Source organism: Varanus komodoensis, unplaced genomic scaffold (assembly GCF_004798865.1).
Source record: "Varanus komodoensis strain SLA01 unplaced genomic scaffold, ASM479886v1 scaffold26, whole genome shotgun sequence".
NCBI lineage: Eukaryota > Metazoa > Chordata > Lepidosauria > Squamata > Varanidae > Varanus > Varanus komodoensis.
In genome coordinates this window covers 14193556-14220962 of record NW_025335684.1, presented here as the reverse complement: position 1 = coordinate 14220962, position 27407 = coordinate 14193556, and the positions used below count along the sequence as shown (strand labels likewise).

The window sequence follows — 27407 nt, the reverse complement described above, 5'->3', positions numbered from 1 at the left end:
GGACAGATAATGAAGGCAAAGCTGTGCTGAAGGAACCAGGTGGATGTACAGGCCTCTTGTGTCTCTTAGCCCATGATAAAGTCAGAAGCCACATCAGTGAAAACTGCAGCCTCAAAACAAAACTGGGTTACTTAACATCGATACTAGAGCAGTGCTTTTCAACTGCGGCACTAATACCACTTGATGTACTGTCAAATTGCCACAAGTTGGAAAACCACTGGAGGAGAGGAACGGGTCTGTGGACTACCTGAGAAACCGACACTCACTTACATGATTGAGAAGATACTGGACAATGATCTCGTGGCCAGAAGCAGCCGCTTCCATCAGTGGGGTGTATCCACAGAGGGGCTCCCTGGACAACAGAAAGATACAGCCCGTGGAAGGCTAGGGTCAAGAGAGGTGTAGTTATCAATGCAGTGGGGGCATGCTGGTCAGCTGAGAAGGAAAGAATCAAGAGCAAGCAATACTGGACGCACAACACTAGAATAATTTGGCCGTAACACCATATTCCAGCATCAACAAATAAAGCAATCGTACAGAGTCAGGCATTGGTTCATCTAGCTCAGTACTATCTACCCAGACAAGCAAATGTTCAAGGTCTCAGCATTAGCCTTCTCCAGCATTTCTGTCCACGTCTATAGGCCAAGGCTATGATGCATTGGCTTTCTCGGTCTCTAGCTAAAGGACTGAAGTAGGGATGTTGCATGCACCTACAACTGAGCGGCACCCTTCTCCTTTGGGTCTGAAAAGTGCCCAAGTTACTTTAAACTGTCAGTTGTGGGGAAGAGCCCCTGGGCCAAATTCAGCATCCCCAAGACATCCTGTCACCTCTCTTCTCAAAGGAAATATAGGCTTACTTTTATTTATTTAAACTTAATTTAATATTTCTTGCCCACATTTCAGGACAGAAGACTTGATATGTTACATTTCTTCAGACTGCAGGTGGAGGTTCACCTACTTGAATACACTTCTATATAAGAAAATGCCTTCACATAGAAATTTGAGGCAAAGCAACAGCGAACCAAGATTCAAGTAACAAGGAGCAGAGCAAGTCCAGTTGAAAGTGTTTGCACTGAAGCCAAAGAGAATGTACTGACACGGAGCTCCATAAAAGAACTATCAAGGCTAAACAGCAAGCAAAAAGAAAAAGTCTAGCCAGATGAATTAAGCAGTGAGACCAGAGAGGAGCAAAAAGAATAGTATGAAGTACTAATGCTTTGACAGGAAATGAAATACAAGAATGTGAACCAAGGAGCAGCATGAAATGCAGTTTCACATGCAGAACTGGAAGGACATAATCTTTAAAATCTTGTTATTTTTCTGATGCAGCATTTTCATGGATCAACAGGAAGACTCTGTTCAGTGTTCCATTTTTCTTGCTTCCTATATAAAAGTTCTCTGAAGGCCAGCAGTGGAACCATCTTGTTGCAATTTGCCAGAATTCTAGGAGGTTTCTAGTACTGAGAATTCTAGTATCTTTCCATACTACTGTCTTTCTGGAAACATAGTTTCTCTGACCAACACATTTGCCTCTTCCAATGCATACAGTCGCACTGGCCTTCAGTCAGAAGCAGCCAGTGTTACTACTTTAGCCATGTCAGCAGTTGCCAAATCTAGAGAAAGCAAGTTCCGAAGGTAACTTTGCACCACTGTAGCACATACACAGCCTCTGTATGTCGGGGCATGTCCAGGCTTCTGAAATAAAAGCTGGTAGAACAGTTCTAGAGGAGGCACAAAAACTGCTACCTCTGCCCTTAGCGCTAGGTACAAAGGCAGGAATCCGCTCACCTAATTAACATAAAGCATTGTGTGATGACAGCAGGTGTTCAAAACCCGGGAGGACACTCATTGTGTTCACTCTTACCTGCAGTTGGCATTGGCGCCACTGTCCAGTAAGAACTTGACCATTTGCTGATGGCCAGCGCTGGTGCAATGGAAGAGGGCAGTCCAGCCGTGCATGTCCTTCATCTCCAACAGGGCACCTCGCTTCAAAGAAATACAGAGCGTCTGTTACGGCAGTGCCCCTCCCCGTGCCTGTTTCAAGCCAGAAGGTACAGTGAGGGGGCAATCGAGCATTTGCACCATACCTCAGCCTGCAAGCACGTCGGTTTGTTGATATCCACTTTTTCCATTACAATAATAATCAAGGCAGATTACAGTGATGGCAAAAACAAGACTGCTAATGTATTCTTCTAAAAATAAAACATTAAGTATTGGAAAAGCAGCTCCAAAGTCTAATGTTTTAAAATGGCAATAGTAAGAAATACAGAGCAAAAACTAGCTGGAATAAAAGAGTTATTTATCAATGGTGTAAAGACAAAGGGACATACTTCTGTACAGGTAAGCTTCACCTGCCTTAACTGGTTTTATCACTTTAATGAGAATTAGATATGTTATGACCCTCTACTTTTGGGCCACCCTTGAAAGAAAAAAGGGGCTATTCCATTTTCTCTTTTATTAGGAATAAGATGCCTTTGCAATAAGATAAAGGAATAAGATGCCTTTCGAAAAGATGCTTTACCAGTTTATTTCCTGTTCGGGACAACAGAAATGGTTGTACTAGAGAGATTTTCAAGCAGCTTAGGGGAAAGAACAGTAAAACCACGATCTACCCAAACACTACGCTCAACTTCCGGGGCCATTCTTCAAGTGCCAACTCTGAGGGAACTGTGGGGGATGGAAGCAAGGGGGAGGAGTTTTCTCAGTGCTGGCCCCCCATCTATGGAGTAATCTCCCCATTGCAGCCTGACTGGTGCCAAATCTCTCATTTTCTCAGCGACAGGTTAAAATGGAACTCTTTCCTGAGGTTTTTAAAGACGTACTCAGTCCCCCAGAGGCTGGAGGAAGATCACCAAGTGTTCCACAGAGTCACTCTTTTTTTTGGTTATTTCTGATGTCAGGTTTTTATCATCTGCTTTAGTTGTTTTAAACTTGAAAAGTCTCACTTACGTCTTATCACCTTCATTTCTTAGTCACATTGTGCTGCACCAATTAGAAAGAATCCTGCAAACGTATAAAGTTCACGGCTGATACCTTTTGCAGCCGTTACCAAGTACACCTACCTGGAGGAGGAAAGAGGCCACACTCTCGTTGCCGCAGCTAGCGGCCAGCATGAGCGGAGTCTGCCCTTCTGGTGTCGGCGTATTCACATTTGCACCGGCTTCCAGCAGCATATGCACAATGGTGTCGTGACCAATGTAAGAGGCATACATTAACGGGGTCCAGCCACCGCAGTTCCTCTGGTTCAGGTCTATCTCCCTGCTGAAAGGCATGGGGTAAGTTCCTTTTCCACATGCAAAGTATCACAAGTTACCATGGATCATAAATCTGAAAAGTCGTTTCCTAACCTGCCCTGCTGCGCAACTTCAAAACGGACCACCATTGTAAACATCTTGCTGACAGTCTTCGCAGCAATGCATTTCTCCACATTAGCAACTGGAAAGACTGACTGCATCACCCTCTTATTTCTACTTCTTTGCCTCAAATGATTCCAGGAGACTTTTGTTATGCTTCACAGAATTATTTTAAATAACTGGTGCCGAATAATGACTTTAAATAACTGGTGCTGATTTGCCTGTGCAGCAAAACTGTAGTAGAATGGACTCTACCAATTTAGGCTGAAGATGGGGGATGTTAGTCTGGAATGCTCCCCCATGTATCCGAAATACTAATATATCACGGGGAGCATTTACCGCCCATCCTAATTGCTGCTGTGCCAATTTTCCTCTTCTGGAAACAGTATTTTGTCATTATTTTAGCATTCAAAAAGGTGATCCTCTACTTACTGTCTGCGGTGGTTCAGTCCATTTTACCAACTCAGGACTCTACCATTTTGTTCTGCTGCACATGTAGATGAAGCCTCATTTATCTATAGAAGTCAATGTGAATAAAGAAAAACTGTAGCAAAAGGACATTATTTTTTCCTCTTAAAAGACAGCTGCCCCTTACCATTGAATGCCCTCCTTTACCACTTCATACTGCCCTATAGAGGCTGCTGTGTGAAGATCCAGAGGAACATCTAACTCTTGCTGACAGACCCTCTGTCCCACGCCATGCCACATGGACAGGCTGCGATTCAGCAGTTCTGACTCGCTGGCTTCGTCGCTCAGCTCCGACATGGTGACCTAGTGAGGCAAAGGAAGCAAATATCAGTTTCTCGCTTTTGCTACCATGCTAGAAGCATTTCAGTAGGATATCAAGACCTCATAAGACCTGAAAACGTATGAGGTTGGGATCCCTAGGTAGGCCACCTTGAATTCAGTGCAGCATATAGATGAATTGAATAAAACTGGGAAAAGATGAGACAATCTATCCCTGTGCCTCTGACAGTAGCTTGATCAACACAAACCAACATGTGATATTTCTTCACAGTACACAAAGAAGCTTTACCACTTGCTAATGTTCACAGAACCACCTGTTGCTACAGGAACGGGAGCAGGGCTGAAGCTGTCACAAGGCTCACGGAAAACCTCCTGCAACCCTGTCTGCCATGTGACACTGTAATTGCTTCGAACCCAGGCCTACTGAGACATCTTTGATGATGTGCTGCCCCCCTGTAAGTAACACCTGCCAACACAGGATGGACGACGGAAGGAAGTGAATATGTGGACCAGCATTAGAATGAGGGGCTTGTTCCAAAGCAATGCAAGGTAAAGATGCATGAGCAGGTTTCCCCATTCATTTCAACAGTGATGGCAACTCTGGCCATGAAGCAGGATGAATGCAGATGTTATCCCCCTCCACTGAAATGAAGAGCAAACTTCTAAGAGTTTATGGGAAATGAAGAGCAAACTTCTAAGAGGCTCAGAATATGCATTGAAAGGTATGGGAAGCATGCCCCTAGAAACTTGAGCTTGGAAGTCAATCTAATTTCCCTCTCTGGGAAAGAAGACAACAACAACTCCTTTGAACTGGTTGCTTCTCTGGGCAATATTCCTATACCAGTGTTCTTGCTGCAGAGAAAAGAGTGCAGTTTCCAAGAAGCCGTTGACTATCTGACCAAGTTTGTATTTGGGAGAACCTAAATTGTGTTGCCAAGCATACCTCTGCTATTTGCCTCTGGGCAAAGTTTCCCACCCAAGTTTTTGCCACTACCTCCAGCCAAAACATGCTTGGCCCCCTCCATCTGCAAGATCTGCATGAATGCCACTGCCCGCAATTCAAGCAGTAAGAACTCTGAAACATGGCACTCCTGTCGTTATTTGTGGAAAACAGTAAATTTGTTGGTTTTAGTCGTGAATTCATGTCCGAACCATCGCAACCCCATGGACAACACTCCTCCAGACCTTCCCGTCCTCCACCATCCCCCAGAGTCCACTTAAGCTCACACCAACTGCTTCAGTGACTCCATCCAGCCACCTCATCCTCTGCTGCCCCTTCTTCTTTTGCCATCTATTGTTCCCAGCATTAGGCTCTTCTCCAGGGAGTCCTTCCTACTCATTAGGTGGCCAAAGTCTGAGTTTCATCTTCAGGATCTGGCCTTATAAAGAGCAGTCAGGGTTGATCTCCTCTAGAACTGACTGGTTTGATCGCCTTGTGGTCCAAGGAACTCGCAGGAGTCTCCTCCAGCACCACAATTCAAAGACCTCAATCCTTCGGTGCTCAGCCTTGCTTATGGTCCAGCTTTCACAGCCATACATTGCAACTGGGAAAACCATAGCCTTGACTATATGCACTTTTGTTGGCAGAGTGATGTCTCTGCTTTTTAGGATGCTGTCTAGATTTGCCATAGCTTTCCTCTAAATAGCCCAATTTAAGGGCTCATTTGCTAGCACATTAAATCCTGTTACATAAGAAGAAGTGGGATAAAAGCATAAGACAAGTCATGCCAATCAGAACAAGGGCCCATCTAGTCTATCTGTTCCCACAGTGGCCAACTAGCTGCTCATGGAAAAGCCATAAGCGGGTCATGAATACAAAAGCATCTCCCTGTCCATATACCTCACCAAGCAGTGTACATGGTTACACTGCATCAGAAAGCAGAGGTTGCATACAGTCATACCAGTGCTAGACGTACTAGTATCTATTAATAGCCTTATTCTTTATTAATTTGTCCTGTCCTTAAAATATTTCAAACAGAAGGCTATTGCTACATATGGTAGGATATGGTAGAAAAGTTTAACTATGTGCTATGTGAAGAAATCCTTCCCTTTATGTACCCTGAATCAGTTTACTGGGATGACCCTGGGTTCTAGAATTATAGGAGAGAGAGAGAAAGTGTCTCTTTATCAATATTCCATACTATGCATAGTTTTGCACATCTCTAATATAGCTCCCATCACTGGGATAGCTGCTCAAGCTCTTCTGATTGTTAGTACCAGGAGTCTTTCATCTAGAAGCATGCTTACTTATTTATACCATAGCTTAACTCAAAAAGCTCAACGCAGAGAAAAAGAACAACCATTTAGATTAACAAATTTGAAGGACCTACAAATCAGAATGTTATTTATTATCTAATCACATATTTTCTGAAGCATGCCATTTTCTTAAAGCCAGAAATAGCCATGCTTGTCTACAGGGCAATAACTTAGGTGGCACAAAAAGCAGGGGATAAGAAAACAAACAGCAAAGTCCAGAGACTAGACAGGTATTGTAGTTATTTATGCATTTTGTAGACCACTTAGAGCATAATCCTTTGCATGTTTAAACAGAAAAAGTCCTACCATGCCCAGCATTCCCCAGCCAGCAATGCTGGCTCAGGAACTCTAGGTGTGGTAGAGCTATTTTCTATCTAAAGATGCATAGAACTGCACTTTTAGAGATCCTGCACCGAGCAGCATGCATATACATTAAACAAATAAAAATAGGAAAAAAGAAACCTGCAGTCTTTAAGTAGAAATTTACAGTCCGACTGATAAAGTCGGCGGTAAGTGCTGCAAGTATCAGCTTACACCTAACAATGTGCCTGCTAAAGACTTCCAGAGAACTTAAAAGCTTGCACGTGCCTGCAGATTTAGGTTGACATTGCCCAACTCTGATGATCAAACAGACATTAGAACAGATCAAGATCAACAGATGAGAGCAAGGCATTTGAACAGCCTTTCCTAGACTGGAACCATCCAGATGTATTGACTACCCCTCCCGACATCCCCAATTTGGAATATGGAGTCTAAAACATCTGGAAAGCACCGTGACGAAGTTGCACTAAAATCCCACACAGGCGCAGTCATAGCACAAGTGGCTAAAAGCAACTCTAGCAGCTGTCGCTCCCCGACGGCACCTTGTGTGGCGCCCTCAGGGGAGCCGCAAAGCGCCACGCAAAGCCTGGTGTCGAAGTCTACCTGAGAAGGGAGGCCTTCAGAGGCTCCCCGAGGCTACAACCACCCATGAGAACTACGACAAACTTCCCGCCACCGCGCGAACCTCCCTACTTTAATCTCAGTGCAGCGCAGCCACTCTCCGGAAATGCCCCAAAACGACGCCGACTGAAGAATGTCCGGACTTCCGGAGGGCCTCTCTCAGGTCACTCCGGCCACGTGACCATCTTCTCTCCCATTGTACGGCACCCCCGGAGCCTTTGCTCAGGCAGCCAATGAAAAGCCAAGATTCCCCGGGTCTTTTCTTTTGCCCGCCTCGCCTCCTCTTTCTTCCGATCGAATGAACCAATCAGGTTATCCCTCGCGCGCGCTCGCGAGGGTGGCGTAACGGAGCAGGTCTCGTAAGGGGAAAGAAGCGGAAAGAAATATAGAAACCATCTTGAGGCCCTCAGTCTTTTCTTTCAGGCTTTCAGTGCTCCAGATCGGGAGCCTCCCTGCTTCCATAGGCATATGTAGCTCACGTTCTTTTTTGAGGCGCGTGTCTGAGGCGGCAGGGCGGGCCTAACGAAGAGCAGCGTGGTGTCTAACCTGCCAGGACCGCAGGAGTAGGCGGGGCTGGCGACGAGGCGGCGCCCGCCGTTTGAATGGGACGAGCGGGGGCGGCGGGTGGCTCGCTGTGTGGGGCGCGCCGCCTGCGCGGGGCTCGGGTGTGCCGACCGGCGAGTCGAGGCGGGGGAGTGTGTGGTCCGGCCAAGCACCGGGTGGCGCTTCGCCTGCCTGCGGAGGAGACCGCGAGCAGTTATTGGCGTCTGGTTGTCATGGTGACGGGAAAGGCGCCGCCCGGCGTCTGAGGGGCGTGGCCAAGGGGGGCCCCGTGGTTCGCAGGTACAGGCGCCCCCTCTCATCTCCCTTCCGCGCCAAGTGCGGGTGTCTGGTGCATCCAGGTGCCTCTGTCTCTAAAATGGAAAATCGCTCAGTTGTCAATGATATAATAGCTTTCTAAGAATATAATGTTCTATTAATGATGTATTGCTAATAACAGAAATGTAAAACTGTAGGCATGCACACACAAACAGAGATGAAGCATTTAGAAAGAAAACAAACATCACTCAAGTGATTAAAACAAAGACCTGCAAGTGTTCCAAATGGCATGATCCATATGCAGCGCGTACACACACACACACACACACACACACACACACACTATATCCTGCCTTTTTTTCCAGCAAAGAACATGGCGTGATTTACAGTCCCATTTCACCCTCACCGGTCCTCATTCTTCGTGCTGTAGGGCTTAGAGAGTTCGACTGGGGACATGGGAGATCTGGATTTTAGTCTCCACTCAGCCGTGAAGCTTACTGGGTGGCTTGGGACTGGTCCCCCAGTGCCAGATGGCTCTCTACATGTGACCACCCCCTTGCTTCCCAAAGTCACCTACACACACAATTAAAATGAAAATGATAAAACCAAACTGGCTGCTATGCATCTAAGCTGATCAATAGCCGTTTCGGAGAGTCTGGCCTCTTTCCACGCCCATCCGAAGTGGTCACTGAATGGAACACCACATGTGCAATTCCCTGTTGGCACCACTTTTCAGCTGCCGCCTCGGTCCTTTCCCTGAAGTAGTCTGCTGGTGGTGATGGCTGTGCCTCCAGAGCACAACTGCTGCCTCTGTTGATGACAATGCACTCCAAAACTCTGGATGACCTCGCTCAGCAGTAGGTGTTCATTGACTGAGCCCCCAGGAACCCTATGCTGTAGAATCCAAGGGACAGAGCAATTCCCCCAAGCAGCACCTTCTGGAGCCTGCCATCCAGGCAACGAAGTGCCACTCACGTGCAACTCAGACAGTTGCCCCAGAAGGATACCATGGTCAATGGTATCAAAAGCTGCTGAGAGTGCCAGTTTTTAAATCCATATTGCCCCACAGTGGTAACTTTGCATGTGAAAATAAATCACCTGCAGTTCATATAAAATATGCACCATATTTCTCTTAATTGCCATAATGGTAGGAGGTACATCATCTGTTTTGGTACAGTGGGAACACGATACAATGCTGAATTAGTTCTGATCCTCAAATAATGGGTCAAGTGCTACAAGGTTTTCAACCAGTTCTTCTTCAAGACATTACTGTCCCAGTATTCCTCCAAGGAGCCCAGAGCACTGTCCAAGGGGTTATCCCAGCTTTCTCTTCACTGCAACCATGAGCTGAGATGTAGGCGAAGACATCAAGACTACTGTAAGGTCTCCAAGTGAGGAACTTAAGCACAGGGACACCCCTTCTCCTTAGTTCAAGAAAAGCACATGTGCCATTTAATCTATTTAGACATTTCTACGCTGTGCTTATTTCTGCCCCTTTCTTTTTAGAGCCATTTTCTGAAGTGCAGTCTGATAGAAGACTATTTCCTATGGCGTCCAAGGACCAAAGGAAGGAAAAAGAGACTCCTGCCAACTGTTTGACAGCATCTTTCCAATGGGCAGATGTCCTGTCTACAGTGAAGGATCAGATCCCCTCAATGGACTCTGACATTCTGAAGGTAGGTACTGTTCCCTGTTTTCTGTTCTTCCAATCTCAAGAAATTATTGTTAACCATCCAAGATGCAGAGCACCATTCCTCAGATTGCTGTCCTCCAGGCAAGTTGGACTACAGTTCCCATCATCACCAACCAGCATAACCACTATACTCCAATTCATCTGGAGGTCTCTAGGTAGAGAAAGATTGATGTAGATTTCCAAAATCCTCAGGAAAGCTGTTTTCTACTCAGAATTACACAGAAAATTAAGGCATACATGGGCTTAATTCAAGAGACATAAATAGATTGCTTTCTTTCCTGGAGTGGGTGGTGGTGGTAACTCAAAGTGCTGTAAGATACTGTGGATTTCCACCCAGCATGTTAACTCTTTTGCTAATCCTATTATCTCTGTTCAATTCCCTTAAGTCATTCCATCATTTTTTTATAATGAAATGTCACAGATTTTGACATTAATTACTTCCAAATAAATGTGTTTTAGCCATTTGTATAATGAGTACTGAGGTGTCCAAGAAAGAGGGTGGGTGAGGACCAATGCCTGCTTCCTTTTATCTTCTATTGCCTTGGCATGAATTTCATTGTTTCTTTCTACCCCTTGATAGTCTGATGAAGAAGAAGATGGGGAGCTTTTCATCTTCCAGCGAGATCAATCCAACCTCATACCTGACTTGTCAGAGGAACTGGAAGATATCCCTCCAGAGGAAGCACGCCTCCAGGTCATTGGTTCTGCCTCCGATCACTGGCCTCAGTGTCGGTATAGCAGTGCTTTGATTAGGTTTGCGTGTGCGCATGCCCGTGCAAAAGCTGGACATAAAGTTGCTGTCCCGAGATTGTCAGTTTATCAGAGTTTTAAGATGGGTTGCAGAAATAACATCTGCATAACCATCTGCATAACAGATGGGTTTCTGTTATGCAGACCTATTTATAAGCAAGAGAGGTTGCAAGATGCTACCAGGTGGAATACACGTGATTGTGTGCGATTTTGATTGGTCTTATTAAAGACATTACTATATCGTGACTTTGGGATTTACTTTTCTAATATACCAACATAGCCATTCCAAGTTTTGTTTTTGGCCAGATGGTTTAATACTAGAGACCAAATTTGTATGAAATGTCTCATTTTGCTATGTCTAGAACATGAAGGAAAATTGCTTAGCGAGTGCACTTTTGAAGGAATTTTAGACCCCTGATGAAGTGGAGGAGGAGAAGACTGTTCATGTAAGCTTGCCAGGAAGTTTTGGCTGCTTATCTCTTCTTCCCAACAAACTCTGCCTTCCCCAGTAATTACTTCTAAGTATAGATCTACTGAAAGGTTGACATTCAGTAGTCCTTAAATCTTCAAGTAGTGCAGACACCCAAAGCAGTTTCTCAAAGTTGCAAATGTGTCCACAGGTTCAGAATGGTTGGGGATTTTGCCTTACCTACAGCATGTGCATTGGTTTTCCCTGCTGACACCGTAGCTTTTGGTTTTTAAAAGGTGTGTAACAAAATCAGGAGAAGGAGAGGGGTGTGGTAGCACTACACTGCATATTTAAGCCCCTTCTGTGAGAGTTGGGACATCATGGCACCCTACCAAATCTTAGGAATTACAGTTAAGAGGTTTTTATTCCCCTCTCCTGTGAACTGCACTTCCCAGGGAAAGAATGAATGTGCATCCATGCTCTCAGAGAGAGGAGAAAAATGGTAAAGAGAAGGCAAAAGAGGAACAGGCAAGTTAAAGAAATAAATCTCTTCCTATATTACAGGTTAGTACTCCAAGCTTAAGAAAGTTGAAGACTTCCTGTCCTGCCTACACTGGCCTCCCACAGAATATGCAAAAGTTGTCAAAAATACCTTTATCCTGTACAGGCCATTCCTGGGCTCCATTTTGCCAGGTTGGAATAGTTGTTATTGGAGGGCTCCAATATGCATCTATCATGGGCTATTTCATTTGAAACCACATGTGGCTCATTCAGTCTTTCTGGTTTGGAACACTGGATATTCAAATACACTGTCTTGGACATTGAGATGTGACTGGTATCTTTTCTGCACTTTCAGAAAACATTTGAATTCATGAGACATCCAGGAAAGATCTGGAATGAAAATGAAGGCAATCCAACTTTTGAAACAGACAGCAGTGCCCTTCAGTCTGCATCTGGAGGGCACATATTGCTAGAGAAAGGTGGCCTTGACCTTCTGACTGAAGAGCAGTCAGGCCAGCAAGCCATTGTGCCTTCTGAATTCTCTACAGATGAGTGTAAATCTGGAAAGGGAATCTCAGGGGCCTTCCCAGACAAAGAACAGAATGTTAGGAAGGACGACGGCTCTGAACATTGTTTATCACTTGGCATGTCGCCATCTGCAGAAGGGTCACCTTTTTTGATGTTAAACACCAGTGAAAAAGAACGAAGAAAACTAATAGAAGCAAAAATACTATCCAAGGCAGCACTGGGACTACATTCTGAAAATGTAGATCATTCAGAATCCAAAAACAACAACAACAGTTTAGAAAAGACAGCAAAATCAGAAAGGGAACTGCAAGCTGAACACCGTGGAGAGTTGATGCTGCTTGCCTTCAAGGTATGTGTGGTACTAAAATTCCCTTCTCCTCTGTGTTCTCTTTTTTGCAGAAAGTGATTGATAACAGCGAGGCTGTCCATTGTTTTGAATGACAGATGAAGAGCGAAATACGTTGGCTGTTGTCTGAACTTGTGAAGCTGAATGTTAAATCTTAATGCCAGATAAAGGGAGGAGGTGGACATTGGAAGGTGGTGTGACAGCCGTTGTTGCGAGTGGTGGCCCCGCTCGTCTCATTCTCCTCTCTGACTTGTTCTGGGGGAATGACGTGTTTCTGTTGCTTCTGTTTAATCAAAGAAATTAGCAGGAGAGAAAATAAGCTTGTTATGGGCAATGTTAGCTCTGTCGTGTTAGTCTCATAGTTTTGTCCAAACTCCTGCCTGCACCAGCTAACAGATGATGTTTGGACCATGAGAACGTGAAGGTGACTTGATTCAGGGTGGTGGCAGAAGAAAGACCAACTTCAAATTAGTTATCTGTGGTGACAGAGGTTTGGTTTTTAGTACCCCAGCAGAGTAAGCCTATAGTCCAGTATGCTAGAATCAGAGATAGGTTGTCATGGCAGCCATGAAGTCCTGAGCTGCCCTAGCTAAATCAGTCTCCGCATGAATGTTCAGGTCCCCCAGGACCATCATTCTGGGGGTCCTCAACACCAGATGCAAGGCTTCCTCCGTCAGCTCAGGCAGGGAGATTGCTGGGCAGCAGGGTGGGCAGTACAGCAGCAAAATCCCTAATCTGCCTCGAGTGCCCAGTGCCAGGTACAAACACCCAAACCAGCCCCCCGTGGACTGGACTCCTGGCCAGAGAAATTGCGCTTTTGTAGACAATTGCTGCCACCCCGACCCTCCAGACGATGCTGGTGCTGCACCAAGTGCCCAGGAGGGCACAGCTGGGAGAGAGGAACCCCCCCACCCAGCTTTTGGTGATACGAATCAGGACGGTCCCCTCATCAACAATCATATCATAAATGAGGGAGATTTCATTTTGGACCGACCTGGCATTTAATAACAGCACCAACAGGCCAGAGGGCATTTAACTGACAAGATCACTAGGAGCCTTATGGCTGAGGGAGGAACCGGAAGAGGAGACAGGTGTGATATACCTGTCCTCTCTTCTCCCATGCAGATACATTCCTCCCCTACCACCATCTCTCTCCCTACCCGGAATCACCCTTACAGCGGCGCCCCCAGTGAATCCAAGTGTTTTATTTGCAGAATGATGCAGATTCAACAGTTTCACTGGCTGTTGGCTTCTTTCCAGGCACAATTCAAAGTGCTGGATGTGACTGTATGGCTTGGAACCAGGGTAGGTGAAAGGCCACATCTCTCATGCACGCCACATGATTATGAGTGCGGCACAGGGGAGATCCAGGTCCTGGTCCCTGTTCGGCAATAAAGCCAACTGGGTGACATCCAGACCAGTTGCTGACGTTTAGCCTAATTTACCTTGCAGGGTTGTTGTGAGGATAGAATGACGAGGAGGAGGGCTGTGAGGCCACCTTGGGTTCCTTGCAAGAGGGAAAAGTCAGATTTAAATGTGCTGAATAAGATCTTGCGGGGCGGTCTGTCTCTCGTTCGCATGAGTGTTGGGGACACCATCTGGTGGGCATACAAGAGAGGGCCTTCTTGGTGGCTGCTCCAAGAAACTCTAGAGTTTCTAGCTTTGATAGACTAGGTTGCCTCTCCCTGTTTTCCTTTTTCCAGCAAGCAAGAATTTTTATTTATTTTTAATACAGGTTTCTCATGCAGGGAGCCACACAGGTGGAGCTGAACTAGTCAGGGGCAGCGCTGCATCAGCCAATGGTTTGGCTCCTGTATAAGCTGACAAGCCCTTCTGACTCCCCTTCTCTCTGGCAGTCTGTGCGACGATTGCCGTTCCGCCTACCCCCAGCTAGGCTATTTCACTTCCCTCTCCCTCATTCGTCTCTCTCACTCCGTGCTGCTTCATTTGTAAATCCTTCCTCAAATTGGTGTTATCTGGATATATTGGATCACCATTTCAGTTACGCTCAGGCAACGAGGCTGAAGGTAGTCATGGTCCAACGTGTCTGGAAATGCCTGGTTGGGAAACATTGACCTAAGTGTGGCAAAGCTGAATGGTGGTTGGCCTGCCTCCAGTTTCACAGACTTATTTGTTTAAAACGTCTCTGCCCTGCCCACCACTGGTGTCTCAGGACGGCTTACAGTAAAGAACAGTTCTCCTCCGGTATGGCTGAGGAGTGCGATACAGTTTGGTGGGGGGGCTCTGCTGTCATTTCCCGTCACAGCTACATCGATGTGTAACTTAAGTATATTTGTTCCACTGCTTTGAAATGCAGTCTCAGCCCTTGTATCAACTGTATCAGTTGTCCTGCCTTCTTCATCTCTTCCACTCTGCTGGGAGACACGTACCCAGTTTGCCTCATTTAGTCGGTCACTACATTCCTGCCAAGCTGCGATTAGCTCCAGTCTAAATGTTTCAGATGAAATTGGAGAATCTGGTGAATGACAAAAGCATAACCCACCACGATGGAACAGTGGTGTTCATAGGCTTCTCTGCTCCCTTGAGGTTTATCAGTCAGGAAACGGGAGGGGGAGGGGGGAGGGAGTTTCAGACACCGTAACGAACAAGGAGATTATTACAACGGCAAGCGCGTTCGCTTTCAGCACTGGCACTGTTTGGATTGGAATCAAAGGACTGGATTTAAAGGTTTGCTGTAACTATGATGTAGTCAGTTGTAATTGGCAGTTTACATCTTCTTCAGAATGGTATTACAGATGCTATTATTAGCTGCCCTGAAACTGTCACTTTATAACATAGATTCATGACTCTAGTATAAAAAACAGCATGTTTAGGACAGGTCATGTTATAAAATACAGGATTCTTGCTACCTTTCTTTGCATACATGTTGGGAACAGATGAAAAAACTCTTTTTTCCCTGATATATGACAAACTAGGATTATTTTGTTAATAGACAGGCGATAGTCTAAACCGAACAAGCTGTTGCTCTGTCTTAGAAGTCACAAAACATAGAATATGAGAATCAAAAACAGATGAAATCATGAGTTCAGATTCCCATTCAGCCATAAAGTTCGCTGGCAGACTTCGGGCCAGTCACTTACTTGGCTCATTCATTATATGAAATGTGAAATTTGTATGCATGAGCCCTGCATACAGACATTCTCTTTTCTGCTGCTTTGCTCCTCCCTTTGAGCAATTAGAAAAATAAGCCAGAATTCAGCACTTAAACAGAGCTTTACATTATGTGCAAATCTGGAATGAGCAGGATTTGCAAGCCACGGTCAAAACCTGTTTTAAGCTGGTTTTCAGTCCCGGCTTGTTTGGAAGTGCAAATCCATAGCTGATGGTTCAGGCATAATGGGATGCTATGTTTAACTGCTGAATCTCGGATTGTTGTCTGCTTATGCACAGGGAGGAATAAAATGAGAGTGTACAAGCTATGTTTGCTTGTATGCTGTTCATGCGTTTCATGATTTAGTAAGCCAGGGTTTTTCTGGTTTTCTGTTGTATTTGAATGTGACTAGTTTTTCTCATGCTAACCCGACTTAGGTACTTTCCTCAAAAAACAAAGACTTGTTTATTCGGAAAACAAGAAGTGACTGCCGCCTCTGATGTTTTGGTCACGCATTTGGTTGTTTCTATTGCTTTTTTTTCTCCTGACCATTCCAAGTATCCTACCCTGTTCTCTCTGGAAAAAAGAGGGGCAAAAGTCTAATAATAACAGTTCTAACACACAACATCTCATTCTGTAGTTGGCCAGTTTTCTGTGACTAAACAATGGTGCCCTCCATAAAACTGCGCAGGATATCAATGTAAGGAACAAGATGTCTCTTCAGATATTAACTCATAGCTGTTCATTACAGAAAATGTATGCAATGCAAGCTTTTGTAACCTATGTGTTATTTCTTCCTGTGATGCACAGTAAACAATGGCATAGAATTCACTATCACAAGGCACAGCCATGGCCACCAACTTAGATGGCTTTAAAGTGGCAGACAAGGCTTTGTGCTAGAGATCTTGCCAGTGTGGCAGTATGCCTCGCGACACCCGTTGCTGCTGGACGCCTGTTCAGTCACAAATTGTTGTCCTTTCAGGAAATGGAGAAATGGGATCTGGACAAAATTTTACATGACCTGGAGATGCAAAATGACAGCCATGCAAGCTGGATCACAGAGACTGCTTTTCCTTCAACAAACCACGGTAAAAATAGGAAACACGACCATCGTTTTGGGGTGTGTGATATTGAGTTGAAGTGCATTAAAGCTTTTGTGAGGCATGGTTCCAAAAACAAAACTCAAAACTATACACAGTCTAACATTTTATGAATAGGTTTCTGCAAAGATATAGAGAATTATCATTTCATTCTTATGTTACTTGCTACGTTTTCCATTTCAATAAGCCACTACAACACTAATCACCTGTAGCCATGCTGTCTGATGGATGATGGAAGTTGTAATACAGGTTGAAGAAGGTTGATGATCATAAAATTTGCTGCCAAAATTACCAAAAAGAAACTACGACTCAGAATAGGTTAAACAGGGCTTGACTGTAGAAATAAATCAGTACCTCTTTTCTTGACGGCCTGTCCAGGCTTCCCCAGCTAGTGTTTCCAAGATGTTTTGCACTGCCTCTCTTAGCATTCTTGACCATAGCCTGTGTTGGCTGGAGCTGATGGGAATTAAAAGCAATCGAGGAATAAACTCATAGCTCTTAAAGATCTAAGAATGGTCTGCCTGACTCAGTATTTAAACTCATGGACCTTGTATTCAAATGGTTTTGGTTTGGATCCTGTAGGACCCACCATCTGTCAGAGTTTAGCCTTTCCTCCACTTCCAAGCCCCTTCCCTTCCACGCCCCTGCTGCCTGGCTGATAGAGCTGCAGTGCTGCACACGTGATCTCCCCACCTGTCTCCATGTTGCGCTGCTCTCCCAGCCCCAAATGGCCATCCAAGCGTGTGATATTGCCAGAAGATGAGCTGGTTCCAGTCTCTTCCATTCCTCATTCCATTCTTCCAGTGATGCATCCCTCACCCTCTGCTTCAGGCTTCCTGCACATCCTGCATTGCCCAGCAGGCCCTGCTTTAGTTTCTGTTGACGTTCGACTGAATCGTGCTGTTACTTTCGGATCCTGCCGTTTGGAGAAAGAGTTGGGATGCTAACCTTGACCTTCCTTTCACCAGAAACCTTCAGGGCTGTGTCCCAAGCAAAGCTCATGGGGAAGCTGGAAGAGCTGTCACTCAAGCAGTCACGGGCCCATTGTTCGCGCCACAGGAAGTGCCTTGCCAAGCTGCCGCGCTTCAGCCAGTGCCAGGGTGATGGGAGGTAGGTAGGCCTGTGTGTCAAGGGCCTGTTTCTCCTATGCAGCTGAGGCTGATGGTTATGGTGAATAAGGCCACTCAAGAAAAAGGGGCCTCCTGGAGAGATCTGGTTGAATTATGTTCACAACAGACTGTCTTAAAGTAGCAATCTTTAAGGCTTTGGAAAAGCAGGGTTCTTAAACCAGGGCCACCGGTAACCAAGTTCCAGCCCTTCAACTCCAGCAACTTGGCTCAGCATTCCCAAATCTGGTGTACTCCAGATGCATCAGGCTATTATTCCCAGCAACCCCTAGACCAGCCTTCCTCTAGCAGAGGCTAGAAACTGGATCTTCCAAGCCCATGTTGTGCAAAAGGAATACAACAATTTTTTTCTTGTGTAACTGTGGTTCTAGTCATAACAAAATCCATTTTGTGTGTCCTTTAGAGAAGGCGAATGATCTGCTGACATGGCAATTTATGTTTTCAGAGATGTTCCCTTTCCAGCACCAGTGACAACAGGTCGAAGCCTGACTCCAGCGGTACTGCGGTTTCCTCCAGATCCACCAACTGTATATATTGATTTAAGGGATGCGCTGCCTCAGGAGTCTCAAGTGCTGAATACTGAAAAGCAAAGGTAGTGATTGCATGCGTAGCATGTGACACTGGGAATTGCTGTGGGACCAGAGGCAGTCAAAATGCAAACACACGTTTTGTATCCTCTGAGAAGTGGGAATTAACATGAAGGGAGAACCCCCAACCTCCCTTTGTTCCTACGCAATCTTTAAAATACACCCCAGAAATCAACAACAAACCAGGTTTCACATTCATCACACCAGAACCATCTTCTCTCTAAAAAGGGTGGGGCTTGTACCCAAGCGGCAAAGCACATGCTGCGCATTGTATCCAGCAGTGCCACTCCACCTGTGCACACTTTCTGTCCCAGGGGCCATTTTGTATTTGTGCAAGTACTGAATCCAATGCAAACTGTTGTACGATTGGTTGCACGGGGCACTTCACAAGCCAGCTATAGATTGTTGCACAAGGCATCGCACGACTCATTATGACTTCATTAGGCAAAATGTTGCATATGTCAGAGGTGCTGGTTTTGGAGTGTATCCCATGTTATGTCGGCAGAAGACTTGCAAGAGCTGGCCTGCTCGTGATTGCACAGCCACTATCAAAAGTAGCACTCCTTGCACAAACGACTGCTAGTCTAATGAAGTAGCAGTTACACAGCGCCTTGTGCAAAACACTTGCAGAACAACTTCTGCACCCTCTTGTACCAGTGGAATCGAAGTAGCAGATTTGGCACTTGCGCAAGAATAAAATCAGGGTTCCACAAGAGGCAGCAGCTTTGTACCGGGAGCATGGCACCACTGGACACAACTCGTAGGACGGAGAACGTTCCAGGTTCAGTTCCTGGAATCTCCCGTTCAGAGGATCCAGTAGCACGGGATGGGAAAGACCCCTGCTTCCTGCCCTTCAAGGTCCATTGCCTACTGGTGAAAATAGTCCTGCACTGGAGGAACCGATGACCTGGCCTGGTGTCAGACAGCTGCTTCACAGGTCCTTTTCCAGACGAGCAGTGCATTTTCCCCTTTGCTCTTGAAATACGTAGGGTGCAGCTAAGGCCTCTGATTTCCGATGGAGGATTTAGGAGTAAAATAGTGGGGTGGCAGGCTTTAATCAGTTTGAAATGTTAGATTAAAGAATTAGCAGTTCTGTTGGCAAATCACCAGAGAGTTATTTTAATCAATGGGGTGCGAGTTAAGGGGATATTTAGTTTTTGAGACTAGTTTGGTTCTGGCACATTGTTATAATAGGGATTGAAAAAGAAAGAGGTTACAGATGGCCTTTTCTTCTAGAGTTCACTGGTAGCGTGAGCAAGGTATTTTGCAATTCAGTTTTTCAGAGGGGCTGATTTGATCTCCTTAATCAACAACAACTTAACCTGGCAAGAGCCCTAGAAAATACCTTTCAGAAACCTGGGTGGGATGGGTAAATTGCCCAAACCTTCTCTGAACCTCAGGGATTCTGTTGTGCATAACAATGTTTTACAGTTGGATTGATGGCAGGACTTCAGGGCAGAATCATCCAGGTCAAAGGTTCAACCTCCAAAATAGACTAACAGGGACAAAGATTCAGGCACGGAGCCCACTAAGACAAGACATTGTCTTCCATTTGTGTGCTCCCACTGTATTTTCTGCCCTCTGCCTTCCATCTTTTTTTCCTCCACATAAAATCAGTTAAGGAAAAGAAGACCGACTCGCTGTTCTATTCCTTTAGAAGCCCTCCATCTGGAAGCATTAATTACACTGATGGCTATAAAAAGACATTATTATAAGAAATAAAGATCAGGTAGTCATTTATGAACTTGCTTCTAATACCCTTGGGATAAAAATATTGCAGGTCAGGTCTAATTGTATAAACACTCATTTAAACACTTGCGGAAGTAAAGGCACCAGACATTCCTATTGCCACCTTGGCTGTGCCAAAGGAACTTGCTGTTCACTACATTATGGGGCAGTTTGCGTAGCGCATAAACCATGCTTTGGCATTATGTGCATGAGCCTGAGCGAAACCTCACCCCTCCACCCTGCAAATTCATCCGCTGCACAGCCAAGGGGGCAGTATAAACTTGTATTCAGGCTCACGTTTGTGGATTCCTTACTTGTTGTCACACAAGAACTAGGAACTGTGATTTCACATGGCATTCCATGCAAATAATATTCATGGAGGAAGTGCTGTCATCTATTTCTGTTTGTATCCTAGGAACATATGAGACTGACTTACACCAAAGCAGAGCATTTGCCTGTCTGACTCAGTACTGTCTCAGAATGTAAAACTGAGGCCCGTGGCTCAAATCTGGCCTTCTAGGGTTTCACAGAAGACCATTTCCCTCCCTGTGCCCTACCCCCTTTCCCACAACAGTGGACTGTTTGGTAGTACCCCAATTTTTGTGCAATTTTTACCCCATTCTTGAAATGCCTGTCTTTGAAATGGAGTCTGTACTCCTCATAGTACCTCTCCAAGGACTTAGTCTGTTCTAGGCTTATCTGAAGGTTTCAAGGACTGGACCTGGACACTTTTATATGCAAAACATCTCAACGGTATCATCAAGTGATGAATTTCCCCAAATATCATGTGTTTATGTTCCAGACAGCTCCTTTAACTCCCAGGTCCCATTCAATCTGCTGTGAACTAAAAATGACAATGAGGTCTCTCATCTGCTCTGGAGGTGTTATGATAAAGAGTCGAGGAAGTCAGGAAATGCAGAGTAATGAGATTTCTTGTTCATTTTGCAGCTCAAGTGACAGCTCCACAGATGAGGAGGAAGATACAGAAGTGACAGGCCAAGAGACAGTGGAAGAAAGAATGAAAGAATTCCCCCAACCATCATAGTAAAGAATAATTATGTTCCAAATTTTTGTCAAATGTTAACGTGGCAAGGATTGGATGTCATCCTAGAGAAAGATGCCTTTTGCAATCACAAGAAAAACCCAGAGACACATAGTCTTACAAGTTCCACTAAACTGGTCCTTTCATTCAGTCTAAAAGACTGAAAACCAAGGGCCTTTCCACTGGTTGTGTAACCAGATATACACATGACAGCAGACAATCCTGGTTCCTCGTGAGCATCTCTGAGGCAAAGTTTATTCCAAACATGGGTTTTTTCTGTTTGAATCCTCTGGGCGAGTTTGCACATATTGCTAAGCCACCCTCTGAATAAGCAATGTGATGTGAGTTTGTTGAACAACCCATGGGACTCCTAGCAAATGATCAGGCTTCTGTGGCCTGTTCTCCCCGTCCTTCCTTTTCAGTCCTTCAGCTGCCTCTGATGTGTATCCCAGGGGATTCCATGGCAAAATCTCTCTCGTCTCCTGCTCCTTGCTCCTGTCACTATGCGATTGTTGTTTCCTGGCTTTCTTTCTCCTTTTCCATACCTCAGGAACGCACTATTGGAATCACTCTGATTGCTACTCTTCCTTGTTCCTCAGCTTTTAAATTTCTTTCCAGACACTCAGAAAGCCAGAAATGGGTTTGCAGTTGTTGTTGGTCTTTTACAAGTCTTATGGCTGTCTCGTGAAGCGTAGTCTTGCCAGTGCAATTTCCTTGCATGTCTTGGTTGTTAAAGCAGCAGCTGCTTAACATACAGGGCAACTGTGACAAGATGAATCTAGAATTCACACACAGTTGCAACTAAATGTAAAGGAAAAGAGGGACCTGCTAGTGCAAACGGTAGCACTGAAAATTAGTGTCGGGGGAGCAAAGTCAACAGAGGAAGCCTGCCAAAAGGCCAGCAGAAAACACAGCAGCTGCTTGGGTTCACCAGGGTTGTTCATTCCCTCTCCCCGTCCTTCCCCTCCCTCCTTCAGGTGGTATCTCAGGGGACGCTGCAAGAGCACCGAGTTGTCTCCCCACTCCCTGTTGTGACTGTGACCCCATTTGGACTCCCACGATTACTTGGCAGTTTCCAGAGAAGATTCTGGAAGTGGGCTTGACAGCCAGGCTTCGCAAACCCTGTCAAGAAATTCATTTCTGCTTGAGGCGTTTGCCGCCAACAAGGCTCTTTGTGTTCTGAGGGGGCCTGACGTGCAGCCATCATCACCACCTGCCTCCTTGCCGTTTCCTTGGTAGCAAGGCTGGGCTTGACTGGTTTCGACTGGGGGCAGCGAGTGTTTTCTACTCCCTCCTGGAGGCCGAGGAAAGCCCCTGCCCGACAGTTATTTGCTTCGGGGGCTCGCCTCATGCTGGTCAAGACTTGCGCGGGGAGAGCCAGTGCGGTGTGGTGGTTAAGAGTGGGACTGGGACTCAGGTGACCTGGGTTCTAGTCCCTGCTCAGCCATGGAGCCAACTGGGTGACTTTGGGCCAGTCACAGACACTCAGCCCAGCCTACCTCACAGGGTTGTTGCTGTGGGGATAAGATGGAGGAAGAGAATGATGTAAGCTGCCTCGAGCCCTTTGTAGGAAAACGTCAGGACATACATCGATAAATAAATATAAATATGAAGCTGGGGGGGGGGGCTACTACTGCTGGAGGTCCTTCATGTGGTCTTCGCCAGGAAAGCCTCCCAATTGCCAGCCTTCATCTGGGAGCCTGGAGTCTTGGCCAGCACCCTATCCTGGCAGAAAAACTGGGGGTACTGTAGAGAAGGGCTAGATGGGGCGATTGGAGCCTGCAGCATGGTTTCCGCATTGTCCAAGAAGTGGTAGTCTGGCTCACCTAAAAAGGCGTTTCTGAATTTCTAGCTGCTTGTTCCCCCTCTCTTGTTGTAAAGAAAGGCCACTGCTTCAAGCTGAGGGGGCTTTGTTTCCAGATCGGACCCCTGTGCTGAGTTCACACCCTTCTGCTTTGATCTCACTGCTGCTCAGAGTTTGGCCTAGGGCAGAGGCAGAGGATGTCAGAGTTGGCCTGGGTCCCAAGAATGCCCAGAAGGGTCCAAGAGTTCCCATGTACAACGGGTGCTGGCAGTTCACTGGGTGGCTTGTTTGCCCATTGGCCAAATGAGGAAGCCGAGAGTTTAGGGGCGGCCTGACTCCTCCATCTTCCCTGTCCCTTCATCACCCCCATTTTGACAGCCACTGACAGCCGCCTCAAAGTGCCCAGGTGGCAGCTTGGCAGAACTAGCTGTGCATGGCAGGTGCAAAAAGAAAAGTGCACATATTTTAAAAAAAATGTTTAGATGCAGTTTCACAACTGCGAACTGGCATAGTTGTGTGACTACAGAGATTTGAAAGCTTGGCTGGGCAACGTACAGGAGGGTGCTGCTGCCAAGTGCAGCAAGTACCAGCCATGACCTAGCCCAGGAACACCTCTTCCATCGTAACAGTTCCACACCGGTGGTATTGTTTCCTCGAATAGCACGCTCTGGGGGTGATAGCCAACCTGCAATGGACTCAGGATGGCACACCCAGCCCAGCCTAGTGAGAACAGATGGGTGGCTGGAACCCTGAACAGAGGTGAACATTTACCTCGGAATTTGGTTGCAGGTCCCCCTTGTTCATTCTGCGATAATCCCTGCCATTTTGTATTTCTCTGCCGATCAGACTTACCCAGGGTTGGGGCTTGGATACAGCCTCTGCTGTGGGGCTTGACTTCACAGTGTTTCCTCCCTCCCTCCCTCCCTCCCTCCCTCCCTCATTAGCAAGAACTGCACCGGGAAAAGCTTTCTGCTGCAGCAGCTCCGCAACTTTCGCAGAAGAATGTCCCAGTCTCTGGCTGTTGCTCAAGAGAAAGGAAAGACCCCAGGAGAAACTGATCTGCCAGACGTGAGCAGACGGCACCTAAAACTGAAACCAGCACATTTGGAGTCCAGTAGGAAGAGTTTTTCCCTTCTTAATCATGTTACCAGAGCAGTTACACCTTCAAGAGAATTCAAGGAAGAAACTGAGAAAGGGGCACATTCAGAGTTGCCTCAAGATCCCTCTTCTGCAGACAAAGAGGTAGAACAGCCAAGCTACTGCATGAAAAAGTTTGAGACACTGTTTATTGTGTTATTGCACCTAATTTTTGTGGCATGTTTTGCACTTTTCCTCCTAGCGGTCAGGATGATGTGTGTGACTCCCCACTTTTAAACCTCAGAGCTGCATGGGCTGTTAGGCTAATTGGCCTGAGATTCCCCCAGGGACCCTCACAGCCACGTAGGGGTTTGGATCGATGCCTCTTCAGTCCAAGCCTTCCTCAGCCCGATGCCCTCCAGGCCACAACACGTGTCCCTCCCAGCTAGCATGGCCACTGCAAGCGCTGTACCACGTGGACTCCCAACAGCAGCCAAGAGTATTTGTTCTGATTATAATAGAAATGCACTGTAGATCCCAAAAGACAGTGGCATTTTGCACTATTTAAGATGACGTGGGGTTTGAGGAAGTTAAGGGAACCAAGGGAAATTAAGATAGGCTGAAGGAATTAGCAAAGAATGGTTGCTGTTGGATGTGGGGGAGTGACAGGTACAGACGGAAAAGGATAAAAAGCGAACAAATGGAAAAGATAGCTGCGGAAATTACTAGGTTCCCAGCACAATCCGGGAGAATCTCTTTATCAAGGTGATTCATAAAAGATAATTACTTCGCCATAAAAGTACATGCTCTCAAACCATCCTCTTGTGATAGTTATATTTGTTTTGCTTAGGTGTGATGAAAAAATGTTATTCAAAGTATTCCTTTTATGAAGCACTGATGTATGTTTTGAGTTTCATCAATTAAAAAAAGTATGGGGGGGAGTCTGTCTAAGTTACAATCACCGTTTAAAGCAATCCCTAGTTTGTTAAACAAGATAGCTAAACAAACTAGGGTTTATAATTGGATTGTTTAGCAATAGTTTAATCTATGATTCTTGCTTGGTATGCAAGGATAGTCAGAGATCAGGAAAAGCCAACTGAAAATTAGTGAGAGTCATCCTTCTGTGGGGAGAAGGGAATGGCTTCACAGAGATTCATCCATATAGTGCTAGCTTAGTTTTACATGTGAACCAGGCTACTGAGCTGAAGAGTTATGAAGTACATAATTTTACACAGGTTGGGATGTTTTTAAATTTAGAGGTTTCTTTGGGAAAGATACTCACTCAACCCTGATAGGAACCTGATGGCTTATGTGCTGACCTCCAAATGGCAGTTTAGCCACACCATTGAAATTTAAAGTAACAACAGAAAGGTTTCCCTGTCTTGTGTTTTGTAGGATAGAAGAAATCAAACAGGAAAAGCAGATCAAGGAGAAGCTCAAGAAATGGGGACTCCAGGAGCAGCTGGAGAAACTAGAGCCCCAGTCTTCCATCACTGAGGAGGAGTCCCTGGCAGAACCATCCCCACCTCGTTTCATGAGGTGAGCAGTACAGAATAGCCAAGAAACAGACCTTTCTCCAGGATCTCATGCTTTCTGCAGCTGACTTCCTCCTGATCTTGATGGTCTTCTGGATGTATTAATTCGAACCTGATGCTTCAGGCCTGCTTGTGGCGGTCTGGCAGATGCTTCCTGATGTGGATCATGGCAGACTCTGTGAACACAGCAGTGAGAAGTTTAAGCTGCAATTTCTTTACTTAATAATTTATCTTCATCCCATGTTTTGACCAAAAATTTGTTTCCCAAACATAGCTTGCAACGTTTTAAAGAACATGCCATAAAGCCATAAGATAATATGACAGCCAGGAGAAAGCAGCAGCAGCAAATATCATTTTTTTAATCCCCTTGAGATGGATAAATGTTGCCAAATGTAAACACCAAAGCGGGCTGGTGGATGTGGCTGGGGAATGTGATCCACAGCTTCATTGATGCAGCCAGTGAGGACCTAACATTCATTAGAAACCTAGAATAGGGCCTGGACTGGAAACAGATAGCTAGCCCTGTCTCCTTGTATTTTAACCCACTCACTTCCATCCTGAAGGCTTGGAGCTGCTTACAAGAGGGAAACACTCCCACACTCCAAAATAAAATATTTGTGGAGATTCTAAGTAGAAAAAGGAGAAACAAAGATGTACATTTCTAGTAAAAGTCATTCTATATTAACCCTCCTTCCAGGGTTTTCTCTTTTTCGGGTATATTTTCTTCTCCTCCACATTTTGCACAGGATGCCTTAACAAACCCCGCTATTTAAGGCAGCAAGACCAAGTGCAAGATTTGCATTAGCACTGCTGCTCTTAGCTATCTGCTGCATTTTGTACCGCGTGTTATTGTGGCAGGAGCAGAGAACTGGGCGCTAATGAGCAGGAGCGGCTGGCAGGCTGCTCAAAGGGTGAATTGTGGCAAGCACTGGACCGTCAAAATGGTGGCCGCCGCCGCCTCCTCGGAGGTGCCACATCAGCATAGTGCCCCTCTATACAAATAGTTCCCTGCACACAGAACTTTGCTAAGTCAGGAAGAAGCATTCTAACCTCATCTTACCTGCCTTGCAATTTTTGCATGTTAAACTTCCGTGTGTGGTGGATCACTGAATCCATGTAAACATGCACCTGCAGTCTGAAAATTATATACTTGCGATGGTACAGGGTTAACACTTCAGTGAGAAAACTGACCAAAGTGAAGTTTCGTCTAGACAACTAGGGGCAGCTCCTAAACAGTTACTGGTCATCAGCTGGGAAAAAGCATGAAGCTAAACTCTAGAGTCTCCCTCTGTCAATTTTTCAGTGTCCCTTCTGGTTCTGAAGTGGAGGCTTCTGCAGAAATGAGTGACTGTGGACATGTAATACAGCAACTTTTTAGATGGTTCGGGCTGCCCTCTTGCTTGGCCAGAGCTCCTGACTTCAGATTCCTGATGGGCCAGTCAATCCTCCTTCCCAGTGAAAGCTAAATCTAAGTTTGGGGCATGCAGTACCTCTGGATCTGTGTCCAGTCTTAGGCCACTGAGTCATTCTGGAGTCATATTCATGTCAAATATAAATATTAAAAATAAATCTCTGATTTAAAATTCTGGTTGTTAAAAACAAGCAAACAAAAACAAGAACTTTGCCTGTCCAGGATAAAAGCATGTCCTCTTTCCTGGTTAGTCTTCTAGTGATGAGACCAGAAAGTAGCTCACTGGTATGTGTCTTTTTCTACTGTCCATCTAATGTTTCACATTTGTCTTGGTTTCCTTTTATTTTCCCAGCCAGGTTCTTTCATTTATCACAGTCATTTGAAATTCAGCCTTTCAGACTATTTTGTGGCAAGCCGGCACTGTTCCGTGTCATCTGCACTTCTGATAAGTCTATTCATGATTCTTCTAAATCATTAATAAAGATAGAATTCTTTCACTTATTGCTCACTTCACAGTACTGGGTTAGCAATGCCAACAGT

General features: G+C 45.6%; 2 protein-coding genes across 7 annotated transcripts in view; one reads left to right on the top strand and one right to left on the bottom strand.

Moving 5' to 3' along the window:
- Nucleotides 1–7431, bottom strand: part of ANKS3 (ankyrin repeat and sterile alpha motif domain containing 3) — a 38152-nt gene extending 30721 nt beyond the window's left edge. For 4 of the 6 annotated variants that reach the window (XR_006415046.1, XR_006415048.1, XR_006415047.1 and 1 more), the window contains exons 1-5: nt 7371–7431; nt 3949–4124; nt 3063–3261; nt 1865–1986; nt 271–352 (exon numbers count right to left, since the gene is read on the bottom strand). Coding sequence is in view for 3 of the 6 variants with exons in the window: in XM_044433356.1 (XP_044289291.1) it covers nt 271–352; nt 1865–1986; nt 3063–3261; nt 3949–4118 (573 nt within the window). In the remaining 3 variants the exon portion in view is untranslated. Of the gene's footprint in view, nt 1–270; nt 353–1864; nt 1987–3062; nt 3262–3785; nt 3869–3948; nt 4125–7362 lie in introns of those variants that run through there. The other 2 variants (XM_044433357.1, XM_044433358.1) reach the window with 2 other exon arrangements.
- Nucleotides 7432–8082: 651 nt separating this feature from the next.
- Nucleotides 8083–25744, top strand: DNAAF8 (dynein axonemal assembly factor 8). The gene is made up of 10 exons (XM_044433711.1): nt 8083–8141; nt 9624–9802; nt 10391–10504; nt 11826–12347; nt 16439–16544; nt 17525–17666; nt 18129–18275; nt 20947–21042; nt 23789–24086; nt 25317–25744. Exons 2-10 carry the CDS (start codon nt 9665–9667, stop codon nt 25416–25418), a joined length of 1665 nt encoding a protein of 554 aa, XP_044289646.1. The 5' UTR covers nt 8083–8141; nt 9624–9664; the 3' UTR covers nt 25419–25744.
- Nucleotides 25745–27407: the final 1663 nt, after the last annotated feature.